The sequence below is a fragment of the Pistacia vera genome, unplaced genomic scaffold (genome assembly GCF_008641045.1).
Source record: "Pistacia vera cultivar Batoury unplaced genomic scaffold, PisVer_v2 Contig151, whole genome shotgun sequence".
Lineage (NCBI taxonomy): Eukaryota > Viridiplantae > Streptophyta > Magnoliopsida > Sapindales > Anacardiaceae > Pistacia > Pistacia vera.
Window position 1 is genome coordinate 537401 of NW_022195586.1, and position 17694 is coordinate 555094.

At 39.4% G+C, this 17694-nt stretch overlaps 2 protein-coding genes across 4 annotated transcripts; both read left to right on the forward strand.

The window, feature by feature from the left end:
* The first annotated feature begins 258 nt into the window (after positions 1-258).
* LOC116124267 (uncharacterized protein Mb2253c-like) lies at positions 259-4346 on the forward strand. The gene is made up of 2 exons (XM_031409959.1): positions 259-401; positions 3983-4346. Exons 1-2 carry the CDS (start codon positions 259-261, stop codon positions 4344-4346), a joined length of 507 nt encoding a protein of 168 aa, XP_031265819.1.
* A 9275-nt stretch (positions 4347-13621) lies between these two features.
* LOC116124303 lies at positions 13622-17433 on the forward strand. Of its 3 annotated transcripts, XM_031410017.1 has the most exons (9): positions 13625-13969; positions 14086-14151; positions 15115-15195; positions 15284-15337; positions 15420-15488; positions 16364-16426; positions 16860-16942; positions 17060-17125; positions 17238-17433. In XM_031410017.1, exons 1-9 carry the CDS (start codon positions 13733-13735, stop codon positions 17278-17280), a joined length of 762 nt encoding a protein of 253 aa, XP_031265877.1. In that variant the 5' UTR covers positions 13625-13732; the 3' UTR covers positions 17281-17433. The 3 variants fall into 3 exon arrangements, with proteins under 3 accessions (XP_031265879.1, XP_031265878.1, XP_031265877.1); XM_031410019.1 differs by lacking the exons at positions 16364-16426; positions 16860-16942; positions 17060-17125; positions 17238-17433 and adding exons at positions 15840-15906; positions 15993-16192 and having other exon boundaries at positions 13622-13969; XM_031410018.1 differs by lacking the exons at positions 16364-16426; positions 16860-16942; positions 17060-17125; positions 17238-17433 and adding an exon at positions 15840-16192 and having other exon boundaries at positions 13622-13969.
* Positions 17434-17694: the final 261 nt, after the last annotated feature.

Consider the following 17694-nt stretch of genomic DNA (forward strand, 5'->3'; position numbering starts at 1 on the left):
TCCATGTGTAAGAGCTTTGGTTCCAACCTCTCAAGACTGACTCTTCAATGGTATACAAACCTCCTTAACAACTGCATAGGTTCATTCGCCCAGCTCACCGACACATTCATTGAGTAGTTTGCAAGCATAAAGAAACTTGAGAAATTGTCAGCCGACCTGTACAGGGTCTATCAGAAGAAAAGAGAACCGCTGCGAGAATATGTCAATCGATACAATAAGGAGAAGATATATATCCCATCCTGCAATCCTGAAACAACAATGGATGCCTTCAGGAAGGGGCTCATCCCTAATAGGGAACTTTACAAAGATCTTACTAAACTGGGTTACAATACCATGGAGGATGCTCTGGCCCGAGCAATCATTCAAATAAGGTGGGAGGAGGATGAGGCAAATCGTAGAAGGTATACACCCTACGATGATCACCTATAAAGCCGAAGCGACAGACGCCCAAAAGCTCGACAGTATGAAACAAACAACCCACCTCCAGCTCGCGGTCCCAATAGAAGTAATCAAAAACTGTATGACCGCCCACCAGCCCGACCTGCATGCAAACCCTCCAGCTCTACTCCATTCATGGTTCCTGAGTATAATGTTAATGTTCAGCCGGTGACTCAAAAATCAGTGGAGTAAGTTACTCCTCGACAAAAGGCATGCCCGAGCAAGCCATCACCTTGAAGCTCGCTCTTCCCATCCACCCACATAGAAGCCCATTCAACAGTAGGCCTGACAAAACAAGTCCGGACCTGTGGGTTGGCTCGTACTCGAGTAAATAATATAGGGTATGGGTCCACCATTTTAGACTCATTTTTTTGGACCCGTACCCGGCCCTACCCATTTTGTAAATGGGTAGATCGGGTATACCCATGGGTACCTATAATTTTTTTTTTTTAAGCTAAATCCCTAATTCCTAAAATTTCATTATCCAACTCTCTTCGATTCAACACTAAAAAATTCGACTCTTCTCCTCATTATCTTCTTATCTAAAAAAAGAAAATCAATTAAGAAATCTCCTAAAAAAATTAATTAAGAAGTCAAAAGAAATGTTGTCGAAACTGTTCAGATCCGAAATTGTGCTCAAAAGAAAAAGAAAGGATTGAGGAAGAAGAACGAAGAGAGGAAGAAAAAGGGATCTGGTGTGCCAAAATTGTTTAAACCATGGCAGCTGAAATTGTCAAGAGTCGGCCAACTATTAATCATAAACCCATCCACAAATAATGAAAAAACTTCAGATTTAAACAACCACAAACACAAAAGCAACCTAGAAATCCTTACCCAGTTACTCAAATAAAGAAAAGAAAATAATAGAGTGAAGAAGAAAAGAAAATAAAGAAAAAAGATAAACGAAAGGAATAGTGGAGTGAAGAAGAAGAAGAGAGGAAAAAAAAGGAAACGGAAAGCAAAAAGAAGAATAAGGAAATGGACGATGGAGTGAAGAAGAAGAAGAGGAGAGAAAAAAAAAAAAAAAAAAAGGAAACGGGAAGCAAAAAGAAGAATAAGGAAATGGACGATGGAGTGAAGAAGAAGAGGAGGAGAGATAAAAAAAAGAAACGACAAGGAAATGGATTGTAGAGTGAAGAAGGAGAAGAGGAGGGAAAAGGGAAGGAAAAAAAGAAAAAAATCATTACCCATTTACTCAGTTGCCCTTATTTCAAGTCAATATGCAGAAATTATAGGGGTGTAATTGTAAAAAATGAAAACTATAGGAATTTTGGGGGTGTAACAGTCATAATTTAAAATTTTTATGAACAGTATGGGTACCTGTGGGTCCACTCATACCTGCATAGGGTAGGATGCGGGTCCAATATTTTGGATTCGTTTAGATCGACTTGTTTAGGACCCATACTTGTTTGGATTGAATCCATACCTGGCCCATTTGCCCGTTTTGCTAGGTTTATTCAACATGTCATCCAGCTTGGAGATGATGAGCCAGTCACCTTGACTGCACCGCACCGCACCATGATGCTTTTGTGATCATCCTACAGATAGTGAATATCCTAGTCAAGAGGATATTCGTGGATGGAGGCTGCTCAGCCAACGTCCTCTTCTTGGAAGCTGTCAAAATGATGGGTCTGGACAAGTCAGATATAAATAGGCACCGTGCCATTTTAGTCGCTTTCAGCTCCTAGTAGAAGTACACCATCGGGGAGATAGCCCTTCCTGTCTACACTAGTGGAGTAAACCGATAAACTACCTTTCTTGTGCTAGACTGCCCCTCACCTTACAACATCGTCCTGTGTCGACCCTGGATCCATGACATGAGAGTCGTCCTTTCAACCTTCCATTAGACAATCAGGTTCCCCACCAGATGAGGATTGAGAGAAATCAAAGGCAATCCTAAGGTCTCAAGGGACTACTACAAGAATGCCTTCAAAGGCAAATCCCACGCCTTATAGTAACTATAGACAAATCCAACTCGTTCAGCCAAGCCAGACTAGCCCTCTATGGAAGAGTTGGATGAAGTCCAAATCCACCTAGACTATCCTGACAGGAAGACTTAGATTGGATCCCGATTGAGTCTTGAAATAAGAGAATGACTGATTTACTTCTTGAAGTAGAATGATGACTGCTTTGTGTAGTCCCACATCGATATGACAAGGATCAGCCCTGAAGCAATTATGCACCACCTCCAGGTTGACCCTAATTGCCACCCGATTAGACAGAAGAGAAGAAAATTTGCTCTAGAGTGAAACTGAGTCATCAATGAAGAGGTAGAAAAATTGCTAAGTAATAGACTCATCTTGGAGGTTCACTATCTCGATTGGTTCACTAATGTGGTGGTGGTTCGAAAGAAGAATGAGAAGTGCCAAGTTCGCATAGATTTCACAGACCTAAACAAGACATGCCCCAAGGACTTCTTCCCACTCCTACACATCAACATGCTGGTTGTTACAGTTTGTCATGAGTTGCTCAGCTTCATGGATGTCTTCTCTGGCTATAATTAGATACTCATGCACCCAAGTGACCAAGAGAAGACTACTGTCATCACAGTGAGGGGCACTTACTGTTAGAAAGTGATGCCATTCGGACTCAAGAATATTGGGGCCACCTATCAATGGCTCGTTAATAAGATGTTTGCAGAACTCTTAGGGGACACTATGGAAGTATACATCGATGACATGCTTGTCAAGTCCTTGATAGCCGAGCAATACTTAGACCACCTCAGTCAGGCCTTCACAGTCCTCAGGAAGTACAATATGATGCTCAACCCAGCCAACTGCTCATTCAGGGACTTTTCTGGTAAGTTTTTAGGATACATTGTGACTTAATGAGAGATTGAGGCTAACCCTGATCAGATTTGAGCAGTCCTGAACATTACCTCACCTACATGCATCAAAGACATCCAACGTCTCTCTAGAAGAGTGTCAACCCTAAGCCGATTCATCTCTCGATCAACTGACAAATGCCACCACTTCTTTGCGGCCCTTCGAAAGTCAAAGTAGTTTGAATGGACCGCAACCTATGAAGAAGTCCTACAGCAACTCAAAAGGTACTTGACTTCTCCCCTTTTATTTTCTAAGCCACTAATCGGGGAAAAATTGTATACATACTTAGCAGTCTTGGAATTGGCAATTTCAATGGTTTTTATTAGAAAAGACAATGGGAAACAACTGCCAGTCTACTATGTAAGCAAGTCACTCCTCGATACTGAGACTTGGTTCAGTGAATTGGAAAAGTTGGCACTGACACTCATCCACGCATCCATGAAGCTCTTGCCCTACTTCTAGTATCACTCCATTGTTGTCCTCACCACTTACCCACTTAAGAAAATCCTGCACAAGCCTAAGCTCTCGAAATGCCACACTCAGCGGATAGTCGAGTTGAGTGAGTTCGATGTCTCCTTCCAGCCACGCACTGCTATCAAGTCTCAAGTATTGGTAGATTTCATAGCAGACTTCACTCCTAACACTTCCACTCAGGCAGAAAGAGAGCTGTTATGCTTGACAAGCGGGACACCTTTGAAGTGCACTCTCTTGGTCTACAGGTTAAGCAATGTAAATGGAAGTGGTTTGGGTATAGTATTGGTTACTCCAGATGGCGAAGTCATCCAGTGGGCCATCTGGTGCGGTTTCAAGTGTACAAATAATGAAGCTCGGTATAAGGCTCTAATAGCCGGTCTTTCACTTGCGAAGGAGATATGGGTGACAAGGTTGGAAGTCAAGTCTGATTCCCAACTCGTAGTAAATCAACTACAAAGCACCTATCAGGGTCGAGACTCAAAGATGACAACATACGTAAACTTGGTCAAAGAGCTTCAGTCGGCCTTCAACGAGTTCACAATATGCCAAGTCCCCAAAACTAAGAACACCCATTTTGATGCACTCTCCAACCTCGGTTCAACCCTTTAAGGTACTTCTGATAAGTGTTCAATAATTGATATTTTCAATTCCTTTATATTAATTTTTGCGATATATTTTATGATTAATTGAGCTGATTAATATATTTTCTGAATTAGGAAAGGAATGGAGGCATGTGAATGAAAGTGGAGCATAATGTGCAGTTTTTAGACATTGGCAGATTCGACCTCTGAAGGTTCAGTGGAGACTTTGACAATTTTAGAGTTCTAGAATGAGAAAGAAGTATGCTTGATATTTTAAGTAGACGTCCTAAGTTTTCTAAAGTGGGCTTACGCATTTTTAATCCTAGTAGATTTGGGTATTCAAAGTTTACATCGAAGTCAGAAGATCCAATCCCGTCATAGCTTGGCCACCATTCAGTAATTGGGCTATAACTTGAGTTTTAGAAGCCTAATTGAGATGCTTGAAGATGTGTTGGAAATATTATAACCAGAGCTACAACTTTTATGAAGATCCCAGGCCCGAATTCAAATTTTTTATGACCCGAAATCAGCTCACAAGTTCCATAAGAAAACTAGTCATCCTGTTTTGAGTTTTCTTTTAGATATATTGTTATGTCATGTCGCTAGATAAAGCCAGTATGATCAGTCTCAATTAATTTTCATGTGTTTCCACCTAATAAAATTTTTGATTTTTAACCAACCTTGAGTGATAAGTGATTCGATAGGGACTCTTGAGTGTATCACTGAAAATATCCTAAGTTCAAGTCCTTCCTTGATTTCTAATAGGGGTGACCACTGACGCTCTTACTCAGTCGGTAGGATCCTGAAAAACTAGTTAAAGAATACGTAAGTTGGCCTGGACACCCTGGTCATCAAAACAAAAAAATATATGGTTTCTTACAGTTTTGTCATAACATCTCTCCTAGTTACAAGCTATATTGTGATTAAACATCTGACTTGAGTATCAGAGTGCTAACCTCAACATCCCGTCGGTGCAACCTGGACCCTGTTTTATGCTTATAGAAACCTGGTTATTAGCTATTACTAGGAGTCAATGCAAGATAGCAAGGCTGCTCACCCTAAATTCAACCATACCAATGACATATATGAAAATTTTAGTTTGGTGCTAACACATTTAAATATATAGTCTTATCATGTAAGAAAAACAATAATGATCTCAGGACTTTATCATTCTTCATTCATATATATCCAAATTATTCTATCAATTAATTTTGGATTAGGGTTAACCTTTCTTCTACTTTATCATTCAATTGATAAGTTCTCAATTATGACTTTTATTTTCAATAACGAGAGTGCAAATAAAACCAGGCAAAAGTCAAAATTATATCTACCAAGAAGTTTCTGTCCATGATTTGTACTCTATTAATATCCCTTAATTTGTGGATGAATAAATTGAAGATAAGCAATAATTTCAGCAATTTTTTATTTGTTTTATTTTGCCAATTATCTCAACTTTTGCTAGCTAAAGAATGTGAAACGTATTAAGTGTATTAATAATTCTCTTCTTTTACAAGTAGTTTTCAAGAATAATGGAACAAAGTGGACTCAATGCCTACAATTTAGGAATTTGAGTTGTAAACCTTTTGGGAGGCTGTACACACGTTTTTAAAGTTATTTGAAGGGGCTATAAATATAACATTAGGTTTTTAAGAGAGAGGGAACACACACACATAGATTTATTCAGAAACACTTGTTGTTCTCAATTTACGATGTTTGGCTAAATTCTTTCAATTCAGTTCAAGGGGATTTCAATTCCTAACACATGTCGATGGTATGATTGATAAAGTAATGTAATTTCTTCCCTTTTTATGGATTTGATTTATGTTATTCTGTTTTAATGGAATATGATTTTTGATTCATTTAATTTACTTCAGGCCTAGTACATTGATTGAATTGATATTGATTGCTAGAATTCGGGATTGTATTACGTAATCAATCTATTCCTAATCACGTAATAGCAATTAGTAATGAAAGATTGTGGACAAACTTTTTATTTTATTGCTTGAATAACAAAACCTAAGTTTAATAATCCAAGCTTGTGAGATTGTTGCTTAAATTAAACTATTTCATTAGAACTTAAAGCAACCATTACATTAAATCTATAGAGCTTGTTCTAGGTTGTCTAATGGTTAGAGAATTTTGAAGAGCATGTTTCACTAGTCAGAATTAAGGAGAATTTCGGGTAGTAGAGCTTGTTACTGCCTAGGGTTGATACTTCCATGAAAGGGTAGGATTGTGTTGCAATTGAGAATATACATTGATTGTGTGAGGATGAGATTGAACCAAGAACTGAAGTTGTTTTCATATTGATTTTCATTCATAATTTTGTTTTTGGTAATTAATTAGTTTCCTTGATTTTACAAACCCCCAATTTATATTTTTGTTATTTAGGTCAATTTGGTTTTCTAGAATTTATTTTTAAACAGTAGGAATTTAGATTCAACTACTTCCCTATGGGATCGACCATTACTCTCGCCATCTACTGGTTAATAATTAGAAGTAAAGTTTATTAATTTTGTAGTGTTGATGAAACGCTGTCAACTTCCGACTCATCCATCCCACTACTTTTTCTCCAATGGTTGGCCGATTAAAAGGAACCTCAACCTGAAATAGAACTGACTCCCAAAGAACACTCCGAGGTTATAGACATTGAGCCAGCCGACTCATGGATGATCCCTATCCTCAAATTCTTAGAAAATGATGAGCTCCCAATTGACAAGAATGAAACATGCTGCTTGAGAGCCAAGGCAGCCAGATTCACCATCTACAAGGGTCAGCTCCTTAAGAAGTTATTCTCTGATCCCTACCTCAAGTGTATCACTTTGAAAGAAGCCCAGTACATATTAGTAGAACTCCATAAGGGCGAGTGCAGAACCACGTTGGGGGACGCAGTCTAGCACATCGAGTGATAACCTTTGGATTCTATTGGCCCACTACATGCTCGGACTCAAGCCTCATATGCCAAGAAGTGTAACAGTTGTCAATTATTTGCTCATGTCTTGCACCTCCCCCTTAAACGACTCAACTTCATCCTCACCCCTTGGCTATTTATGAAGTGGGGAATGGATATCATTGACAAGCTTCCAACCGAACCTAGGCAGTGAGTGTATATGTTGGCAGTCATAGACTACTTCACAAAGTGGATTGAGGCAGAGACATTTGCCCAAGTCCAAGACTAGGAGGTAAAAGGGTTCCTTTGGAAAAACATCATCTGTCGATTTGGGATTTCGAAAGAGATAGTCATTGACAACGGGTCCCAGTTCATTAGCTCTGGCTTTAAGGACTTCTATGAAATGTAGAGAATCAAGCTCAGCTTATCGACACCTCGAAACCCTCAGTTGAATAGCCAGACCGAGTCATCTATAAGATTGTAATGCAAATAATGAAGAAGTGCCTTCAAAAAGCAAATTGCACATGCGCGCACGAACTACCAGGAATCCTATGGTCTTACAGAACCATCACCCACTCATCCATAGATGAGATACCCTTCTCCCTTGCATATATCTCGGAAGCTGTCATCCCAACCGAGGTGTCAATCTCATCACCTAAACTCTAATGGATGAGTAAAGAGTTAAACAGCCAGAACCTATGCCACAACTTGGACACCGTCGATGAGTTTCAAGAACAAGCCCAGATCAGAAACACCATCTACCAGTAGCGGGTTGCTCGGCACTACAACCGCAATGTCCGAGTAAGAATATTCAAAGAAGGCGACTGGGTCCTCCATAAAGTATTCCAGAACACCAAGAAAATCAGTGCTGGCAAACTCGACCCTACATGGGAGGGGCCATACAAGATCACCAAGTAAGTTGGTAAGGGAGCTTACAAACTCCAGTCTCTTAAAGGAAAAGATATCAACCACAGTTGGAACGTCATCCACCTCAAGTGCTATCACTTCTAATAGACCGCATCTTAGCTTCAATTTGTTTTTGTTAATAAAAAAGATGAGTGGGCTTATCTACCTCTTTCACCGCCATTCGGCCTCTAGGCCTCGAATCAATAAAAGTACTATTTCACAGAAAACCATGTTCATCTTCAATCAATTTACATCAACTTGGCACATAAAGACTAATGTCTTAAATTTTTTAACTACAAAGTTGGTCATGCCGACTCACCCCATAAGGCCTAATGCCTTAATTTTCAACTACAGTCGGTCACGTTGATTCGGCCATGAGGCCTAATGCCTTAAATGTCAACTACTAATTGGTCACGCTGACTCGGCCACAAGACCTAACGCCTTGAATGTCAACTACTAGTTAGTCACACCGACTCGACCATAAGGCCTATGGCTTTACTTTCACTGTCAATCGGTCACACTGACTCGGCTCAGAAGGCCTAGTGCCTTTATCTTCACATTCAGTCGGTCATACTGACTCGGCCTACTCGACACTTGTTTTATTATTTACAAATAATTGTAATTTTCTAGGTTAATGATTCAACATCAATAAGTCATACAGACACGGCCTCACAACATCAATGTGAGTATTTCTAACGAGTCAAAGCCAGTCGATCACACCAACTCAGCCTCAAGGTACTTAGCTTTTATTAATGCATGTTTACGCACTCAATCGGTTACACCGACTCGGCCTTAAGACACTAAATAAATCTATGCACTTAGTCAATCACGCTGACTCGACCTTAGTTTACTAGTCTTCAGAAAATGAAACATTCTAAGTATCCACAATTCATACATCGACAAAAGGAAAAGCAACACTCGATAATGAGCCAAATTGAAAATATTAAAGAAGTCTATTAAAAGCCTCAAACGGTTGAGAGTTGAAAATACAAAGCAAAAGGACACTAATGCCTCAAAGTTTACAAAAGTAAAAACAAATAAAACTAAGGGTCCACATGACTCGACTAATCATCCCAAGCTGACTGGTCATCAATTGGCCCAACCTCCTTCTCCTACCCGGTTAACCCTCCAGCAACTATCGCATCCTAAGCAGCTTCGATTGACCTTGCTAGAGTGCATTTTGGATCCTCAGCAAATTCCTCCATTTGGTTTTTGGGATCAAACTTGGCTCGGTCCTCCTCCACTCGGTCATCTCCCCAGCTTGCCTCGGCCTCAATCTCCTCCCAAAGCTCAATATCTCCATCAAGGTCCCAGTGCGCAGTGTTCCCGGCCTTGTATTCCCCCATCAGTTCAGCACAGGCTTTAAACATGACATCTTCAATAATGAACTTGCACCGCTCCCTGAGGCCGACCAACTTTTCCTCTTTCTCGGCCAACTCTTTTTTCATCTTGGACAACACCTTCTCCGTCTCAACCAGCACATTCTTCAATTCGACCGACTCCAACTTGGCCTACTGCTACTTAGCAGAGCTTTCGTTTGCATTCTTCAATGCCTGGGCCTCCTAGTTTTTCAGACCGGTGTTAGACTTGGTCAGCTCTTGGATTCTCGCATCTTAAGAGACTGCGACCTTCTTCAAGTAGAGGCTCTTGTTCAAAGTCTACACAAAAGTATGTAATTAAACTTTGTAACTTAACAAAAACGTTCAAAGCCAAAATATACTCGGAATTGCCGAGTCATTGCCCACTCAACTGTAATAGTCATCACCATCTAATTCAATCGATTTTCATTAGTAGGGAGCAGAAAGAAATCAGCCAAATGCCTCATCCCCTGCATTGAAATAGATCGAGGCCGTGGTAGGAAGGGTGATTGTCACCTTCTCGTCCTCATCAAACTGGACCTCCTTCGATGAACCAGCTCCGGTCAGCGACTGTCCAACTAGAGGGTAGTTTTGGTTTGCTAGACTTGGACTCTTTTCGAGACCGACTCCCTCTTTCTCTTGGCTCGACGTTGTGCGACCACCTCACTCACACTTGGTATGTCCACATTGAGATTCCTCATTAGCCTCTCTACAATGACAAACTCTTCTGGTGCTAGTGGATGAAGAAACAAATGCCAGAAGAGTATATGGTTGTAATAGTGAATCAACAGCATGTGCCACACTTGCTTAATGAGGGGAATGGTATACCTCTTTGAACAGCCTCAACTCCAACCCATAGATCACTTGTTCTCACGTTGGATTCCTTTAATATCTCTCTCTAGTCTCTCAACTCCTTCGGAATTGTGAGAACTTCTCTCGTTGTCACATCCAAATCATCTCTGCTCTGTCTGGCTCGGTTGTAGTCGGGATATGTAAGAGAAAAATGAGAATAAGACTTAGTAATCACAAGTATAAAGTAGAATCAATCTCTCACCCGTGGCTCTCCATGTGCATGGTATCTCACCCGACCTCTCTAGTCGAATATGACCTCGCCCTTTTAGAAGAAGAACCGCTCGTTCCAATTCTTGTCACTCGACCAAAGGTTGGTCACTAGGTGGATGCGATCATGCCTTAGGGTGATGGCATACCTACCCTTCTCTCAGTCGTGCTCTTTCAGATAATAAGAATATAGCAACTGATGCAGACCAAACATCACTTGTTTTTGGATGCACATCACCAACAAGGATAGTAGCAGTCTCTATCTGTTCAGCATGATTTGGGTCGGTGCGATCATGAAGTGGTTCACCACCTCCTAAACGAGTCGGGGTATGGGCTGATGTAGCCCATCATGAAACCACAACTCATACACACTTACCCATCCTTTTGCCTCCTAGTAAACCCTTTCGTAGCTCTTGGGTATCCTAATCTCTACTGAGCTAAGAATGTGATACTGGGTCCTAATCTGCCACTCGCCATGCTCCTTAAGTAGAGGCGGATAGTCGGTGCCCAAAATCCCACTACTCGGTCTGCTCGACTTGTCTGCTAATCCCCTACTCATCGAAGCCTCACTCTCACTATGTCGGGCTCATCATCCGATTCTTCCCCACTCGTCCCTTGCCTCTTAAAACTATCACTACTCGAGCCAATAACGTCACCCGGCTTGGAGACGTTACCCTCTTCTGGCAATACCACCATGGTGGGAGTACATTCATACTCACCTCTCGTGTCCATCTCCATCTGACCCTCCTCACTCAACTCGGTGTGCGACATCTAATAAATCGTTGTAGCACTTCTTAACTCACTCGACTTGGTTGAGTAGAATGACCGGATGACCAAGTCAACCTTAACCTCAACTAGCCCTGTAATGTACAACTTAACATCGAGATGAACCGAATGGAGACACTAGGTAATTGGCTTCTCTTTCTTCCAAAACCTAGAAAACCTAGAACTCCGAGGCTATTTAACTCAAAAAACACTCCCCTCTCAAAATCCGTTTCTCTCTCCATAAAAAAAACATACCAAATAGACGCCACTTATGACCTAAATTAGCTAGAAATTCCAGAAATAGGTCCCAAAACTGTATTCCAGGAAACCCCAACCTATTCACCACGGAAACACTTTAAAGACTCCCAAAATCACCCTAAATTGTTTCTAAAACTCTCAAAATTTGAAGAAGACTTAAAAAGGACGCAAGAAAAAAAAACATGGAAAGAAATCAAAGATTTACCGTGAAAAGTGAAGGAAAATCTCAAGGAAAAAAGTTTTTTGTAGAGGCGTCTTCTCTTTGGAAATAGGGATGCGAAGATACGAAGGGTCGCCCAAACATATTTTTCCCTTCTTTCTAAGCGCCCAACCTGTCAGAGGTGGCACGTGGCTGCTGCCAATTAGGTATGACTGTTCGAATTTTTGCCCAAAATGAAGATGAAATCCCTATCGTACACGTGTCGTGTAGTAGGTTCACATCAGGATTTGCAATCTTTCGTTTCCTGCTCAAAGTCTACGAAACCCTACGTTACATGTGTCTTGTTCTCTCGGTGCCACCGAATCGCACTCAGACAAAACTCACCTCATCCAGACAAGCCGACTCGAGCTCCAGTCCTCGAAGTGATGAATACTTCCTCTCAAAGTTCATGGACAGACCATATTTGCACTTGGCTTGGTTGGTCGAGTGAGGACATCTACAAAGGATGTGCTTTGCATCCTCTCAATCGGCTCGGTCAACCAAGTGGGCACAACTATAAAAGGTTGCACCTCACATCCTGTTACTCGGCTCGGTCAACCGAACAAAAGGGTGCATTTTGCATCTTATGACTCGGTTCGGCCAGCCGAGTGGGGACATCTATTATAAAGGCACTTTGCATCATTCATTAGGACAAAACACCTTCATTCGCTCGAGGAAACACTCACTTGGCTCGGGATACCATTGTCTGACCTGGTAAATCTCCACTCAAACTGATTACTCTCCAAGCTAAGTACTTCTTAGTTTAGAGAGTGGGGGGCTAACTATGTGGACCAAAAATTGTCTTAGGCCTTATCAGCCGTGGCCCAATTCCGATTGGGCCAACATCAAAATTCATGTCATGAGCCAAAATGCACCACCCAAACCTAGCCTCTTTCCAGATTGGGCATCACCATTAAGCCACCTAGGGCCAGACCCATTGGTCCAAGATAATTACGACTCTTCCTATTTGGGTTCTATCCTAATTCGCCCAAGATTCCATATCTTATGAGAATTAAGACTCTTAATCCTACTGAGGCAAATAAATCATAATCTTTTCTTATTTACTAAACCTCTACCATTATGGACTCAAAGCCCCACTAGGATACGAAGATCCTACGACTACTATATAAACGGGGTCACACCTCTGTTTAGGCATTCAATCTCAATAACACCTATTTGCTCTCAAGCTCTTACTTCTAAGAGTTATACACCTACATCGTGGTTCTAGTCTCCGATTAAACTTCCGGTAACCCTTCCTTCTCTTAGCCCTCACTGAATTGCCTCATTTAGCCTTACTGACTTAAGTGTCAGAGTGCCTACGGCAGACACCACACAGGTGCTTACGTAAGTTTCACACTTGTTTACTTTGTGTGTAGGTACAACAGATTGTCGGTGACCTCAACTTCACAGGATTAGACATTCTTTTCGTAACCGTAGATTTTAGCATTTACATCATTTCAATTGCTTGATCAGATCTCATCTAATAGAGAGAGACTTTATTCACCTTCAAGTTTCAATCAACTCAGTTTAGGTCCTGCATTTTAAAATATTAAGATTACTTCCCTTAAATTTAACGAAGATTTACATAATTGTTTAATTGTGATGATTTTATTGTCTAATTATTAATTAAATAATGATATAATTAAAAAAAACAAATGGCTACCTTTTCTTAAATTCAGTAGAGGTGTATTTTAAACTACCGGAGTAAGAAAAGACCTAAATTAATTAAATTCTTGGGCTTTAAAATAGGCTTTATCAATTTTATCTCCCAATGATGGGCTAACCATGGACCTAGCCCATTTAATTATGTAACGGTTTCTTCAAATCAAACTCCAACCAATCACAACCTAACTTGTGGCTGGCGGGAATCGGGTATTTTCCGAAGGACAAAAAGGCCCACTTTTTGATGAACCAAAATACCCTTTACCCTTTAACGTTTGGGTTGAGTTGAACTGAGTTAGCCTCCTCAGCTTCAAATCATGGCGACTGCCGTAAGTACGCTGGCCTCAGCAGCAGGAGCACGTGCACTGGCTCATGCTTTGCCACGTGCATTGCTATCAACAAGATGGTCATGTTCCAAGATGGGTGTTAATGCTCTGCAGCTAAGGAGAAGTGTACGGATACAGTCTCCAAAAACAAGAAAAAGTTTGATAATAAGAGCTGCAAGAACTGAGTCTCAAGGAGTCTCCTTGGGCTTCAGAGCCCCCCATTTTGAGGTGGTTCCTCATGATTATGGATAAAATATGTGTGCTTGGTTAGTTTCTGTATTGTTCTGAAGTCTTGATGCAATTTTTATTTTTATTTTTTGTTTTGCTCAATTGGAGAAAACTAGTTGCCAGAACCACTGACTGGGAAAGTTTGGAAATTGGAAGATTTTGAAGCCTATCCTGCTTTATTGGTAAATTTGGATTCCCTTCTTTTTTTATTTTGCCTTATGTATCTTTGTTGATGGGTTGGAATTTTTTTTTCTCCTCAATGTTAATATTTGAGACAATTGTATTATATAACATTTTACAAGTCTGGAATTGTGTTATAACTTACATTTTTTGCTCGAATGACGGTTCTAATTTGCAAGTTTGAGATTTGCATAAGTATTATATATACTGTGCCTTATATTTGTCTGGTGGCTTCATTTCATTTGAAGAAAAGCATATGTGAGAATTCGTATGTACAAATTAGATTATAGAAGAGTAGAATGTAATGATAGTTTGAATTTTCAATGAAAGGCGTTGTCAGTACGCAAGCTAGTTATACATCATGCTTGTATTCGTGTTACTATTTAAAAGAATAGCACTGGGGTGCTCCGCCCCAATTAATATGGATTTTATGGGTTATATTTGTGAATTATGCTCTGAAATAGTCAAATTTCAAGCCAAAGTTTTTCAAGATTAAAATTTTAGGTACTAATTTGAAATTGTTGGAGTCCAACTAATGAGTTTGGCCTATTGGATCATTTAAGAAAATGAAGTGATATGAAATACACAAAACAATGGTATTACTATTACAAGCTTTTAAACTCTTGAAGCTAACTGTTAGGATGCTGGAATGTAAGTACGATGAATGGAATAAAGAACTTCAAATTATGCATTGAAAATTACCAAAAACTTTAGTCTATTGTACTCAGAGGTTTGATCATATTTAGTTTCTGTTGTAAAAAAGGAAAGGAATAGGAAATGATCATTTTACAAGCACTAATTAAAGTTTATATAAGCCTGGTATTATGCCTAGAAAGAATGACAATTATTGATAAGCCTGAGTGGGAAATTTCCTCTATTTCCTCTATTGGACAATGAATATCGGTATATTTCTCTTCTAACATATAAGCAGTCATGGGATGCATTCTAACTTTATGGTGGTGCAGGTTATATTTATCTGTAATCACTGCCCATTTGTTAAACACTTGAAGAAGGATTTTGTGAAGCTTGCGAATTATTATATGGAGGTAGGCCATTCCTCCTGAAAGGCTGATTGATGCTTCATTCTGAAGTTGCAATAGTAGCACATCCTAATATCATTGCATTTTTCTGCAGAAAGGACTGGCGGTTGTTGCTATATCTTCAAATTCTGTAGCTACTCACCCTCAGGTTCTAGTGACTCCATAATTTACAATTAGAGCTGAATTGAAATTGTTGTATGACTTCTAAAAAATGAAAATGTTCTTCACAGGATGGACCAGAATTCATGGCAGAAGAGGCTAAATTATTTAATTACCCCTTCCCTTATCTTTATGATGAGGTATGTTGATGCCAATCTCAAGCTGCTCTTCATTATTTTTATTATAAGGTCTCTTAGGCATATGACAATTCCTTTCTGTCTAGGATGATATAATTTTAGCCTCAGCTAAAGTAAAATGGTTTTGGTTGATCTGCCACAGTAATTTTATAATAACTGAAATCTCCTTTGGTGTGCTTTGTTTCATTCTCTTTGAATTTGTAGCCGGGAATATCCTGACATTTGCAACTAGTACTCTGGAATTGGAGCTCCTTGTTGTTTTATACAAAGGTTTCTAATGTGTATTTTATACCATTATAGAAGTTTTTGATGATGGCTGGCTGAGTCAAACTTTGAATTTGTGACTATTTGTAGTTAATTACAAACCAACCGAGGGAGGAATGTGTTGAACCATGTCTGCAAAAGAAAATTATGAACCAAAGTGAGAAATTTCAGTGGCATCTATTCTTGATTTTAGCTATGCTTAGCATTTTCCTAATAAATTTTGATTTTGTTTGGGAAATGTAGTGATATGGAGTCATAAGTTTACTAATCTCCAGAAGATCCTCTCATTCAATTGAATTCCTTTCTTTCTTTTATGGTTTTTGGGAGCAAGAGAGGGTGTGACTGTGAAATAAATGTTTCGTTTAGATCTTGGTGGTTCCATTTCTTTATAAACTATTTTCATTTAATTATTATCTGAATATAAATTTGTTTTATTGCATTAAGGAATTTTGCATTTGTATTTTGAGGAAAGACTATTAAGGAATGAAATCCTTGGAGATCATAGAATCTTATTCAGCTTGTTGTATTATGGTTTTCCATTATTGAAACATGTGAATGTTGTTATTTTCTTGTTACTTTATCTTCCCTGAAAGTGCCTCTTTATTCAACTTCAGTCACAAGATGTCGCACGGGATTTTGGAGCTGTCTGCACGCCAGAATTTTTCCTGTATAAAAAGGTGATCACTACTGACACTGGCCAGATACCTTTTTTCAGCTTGCAGTTTTCAACTTCACTCACTGCTTTGCTGTGTGAAAACCTTCACACGCAGCTTCTACTGAGCCTGGATAAGGGATGTTCTGACAGTAGCCACACAGCCTTCTAAGAGAATTCTCTGTTGGATCTCATAAAGATAAATTCTAAACTTGTGATAAGTGCAAAAGGATTCATGTAGCTGGTTCAGTATTGGGGTTCAGGCTTAGATAAATTGACTTTCTAATATGAAACCTAATCCCTTTTCCTGCTTGAAGGCTCTTATTTATGGCTGCCCTCATAACGTCCTCTCTGGACCAAGTATTGTGATCTAAAGTTATAAAGTAAACCTCTTGTGTTTTCACGAAGACTAGAAAATTATTTTGCTTATTTCCTAACATAAGGTAAAATGACTGCAGGATGGTCGAAGGCCATTTGAGCTGGTGTATCATGGCCAATTTGATGATTCGCGGCCAAGTAATAATCTGCCTGTTACTGGGAGGTCAGTTTACACTCTCTTAAGTTCATGTGGATTTACTCTCTCTCTTTTTATTTATTTTTTATGTTTTTAATATTTCATATCTTAGTAACTAATCTGGTTCATTTATATATTGCACAGGGACATATGTGGTGCAATTGAATGTGTTCTCAGTGGACAGCCAGTATCATCAGTTCAGAAACCCAGGTATCCTACTTATTAGTTACTATCTGTCATCATGCATCTTTGTTAGATGTCCTTTAAATCAATGTATTCCATGATTACATGCTCAAAGTCATTATTTTCCATTTTTCAATAGTGTTGGTTGCAGCATAAAGTGGCACCCACAGAAGGAGCAATGATGTGTAAATGTTCGTTTCAGCCCTCTCAAGATCATACTGTATTATTGTAAATTTTGCTTTCAGGTGTGGGTTGTCTTCTTTGTGATGGTTGATATCCATTCAGATCTTAGATATAAGTACATACACTTTTTTTTTTGTTTTTTGGCCTAATTCCATATCTAGTATCATTGGCTTATCACTTCAGAGTCTTGTAAGTATCGCAGGCAAAATGTAAAATTGAATGTAACATTTGATAATTTTGTTTTTATGTGCATCTAATTCAATTTTACTGGTGTTATATATAACAAATTTTTTAGCTTCTCGGAGTCCCAAAGGTTCAGTTGAGTGGTAAAGGTACTTAGTTTTTAGTAAGAGGTCAATGGTTCAGTCCCGGAACATCTCTGTCAAATATTGTATCCTACGAATTTTCTAGCA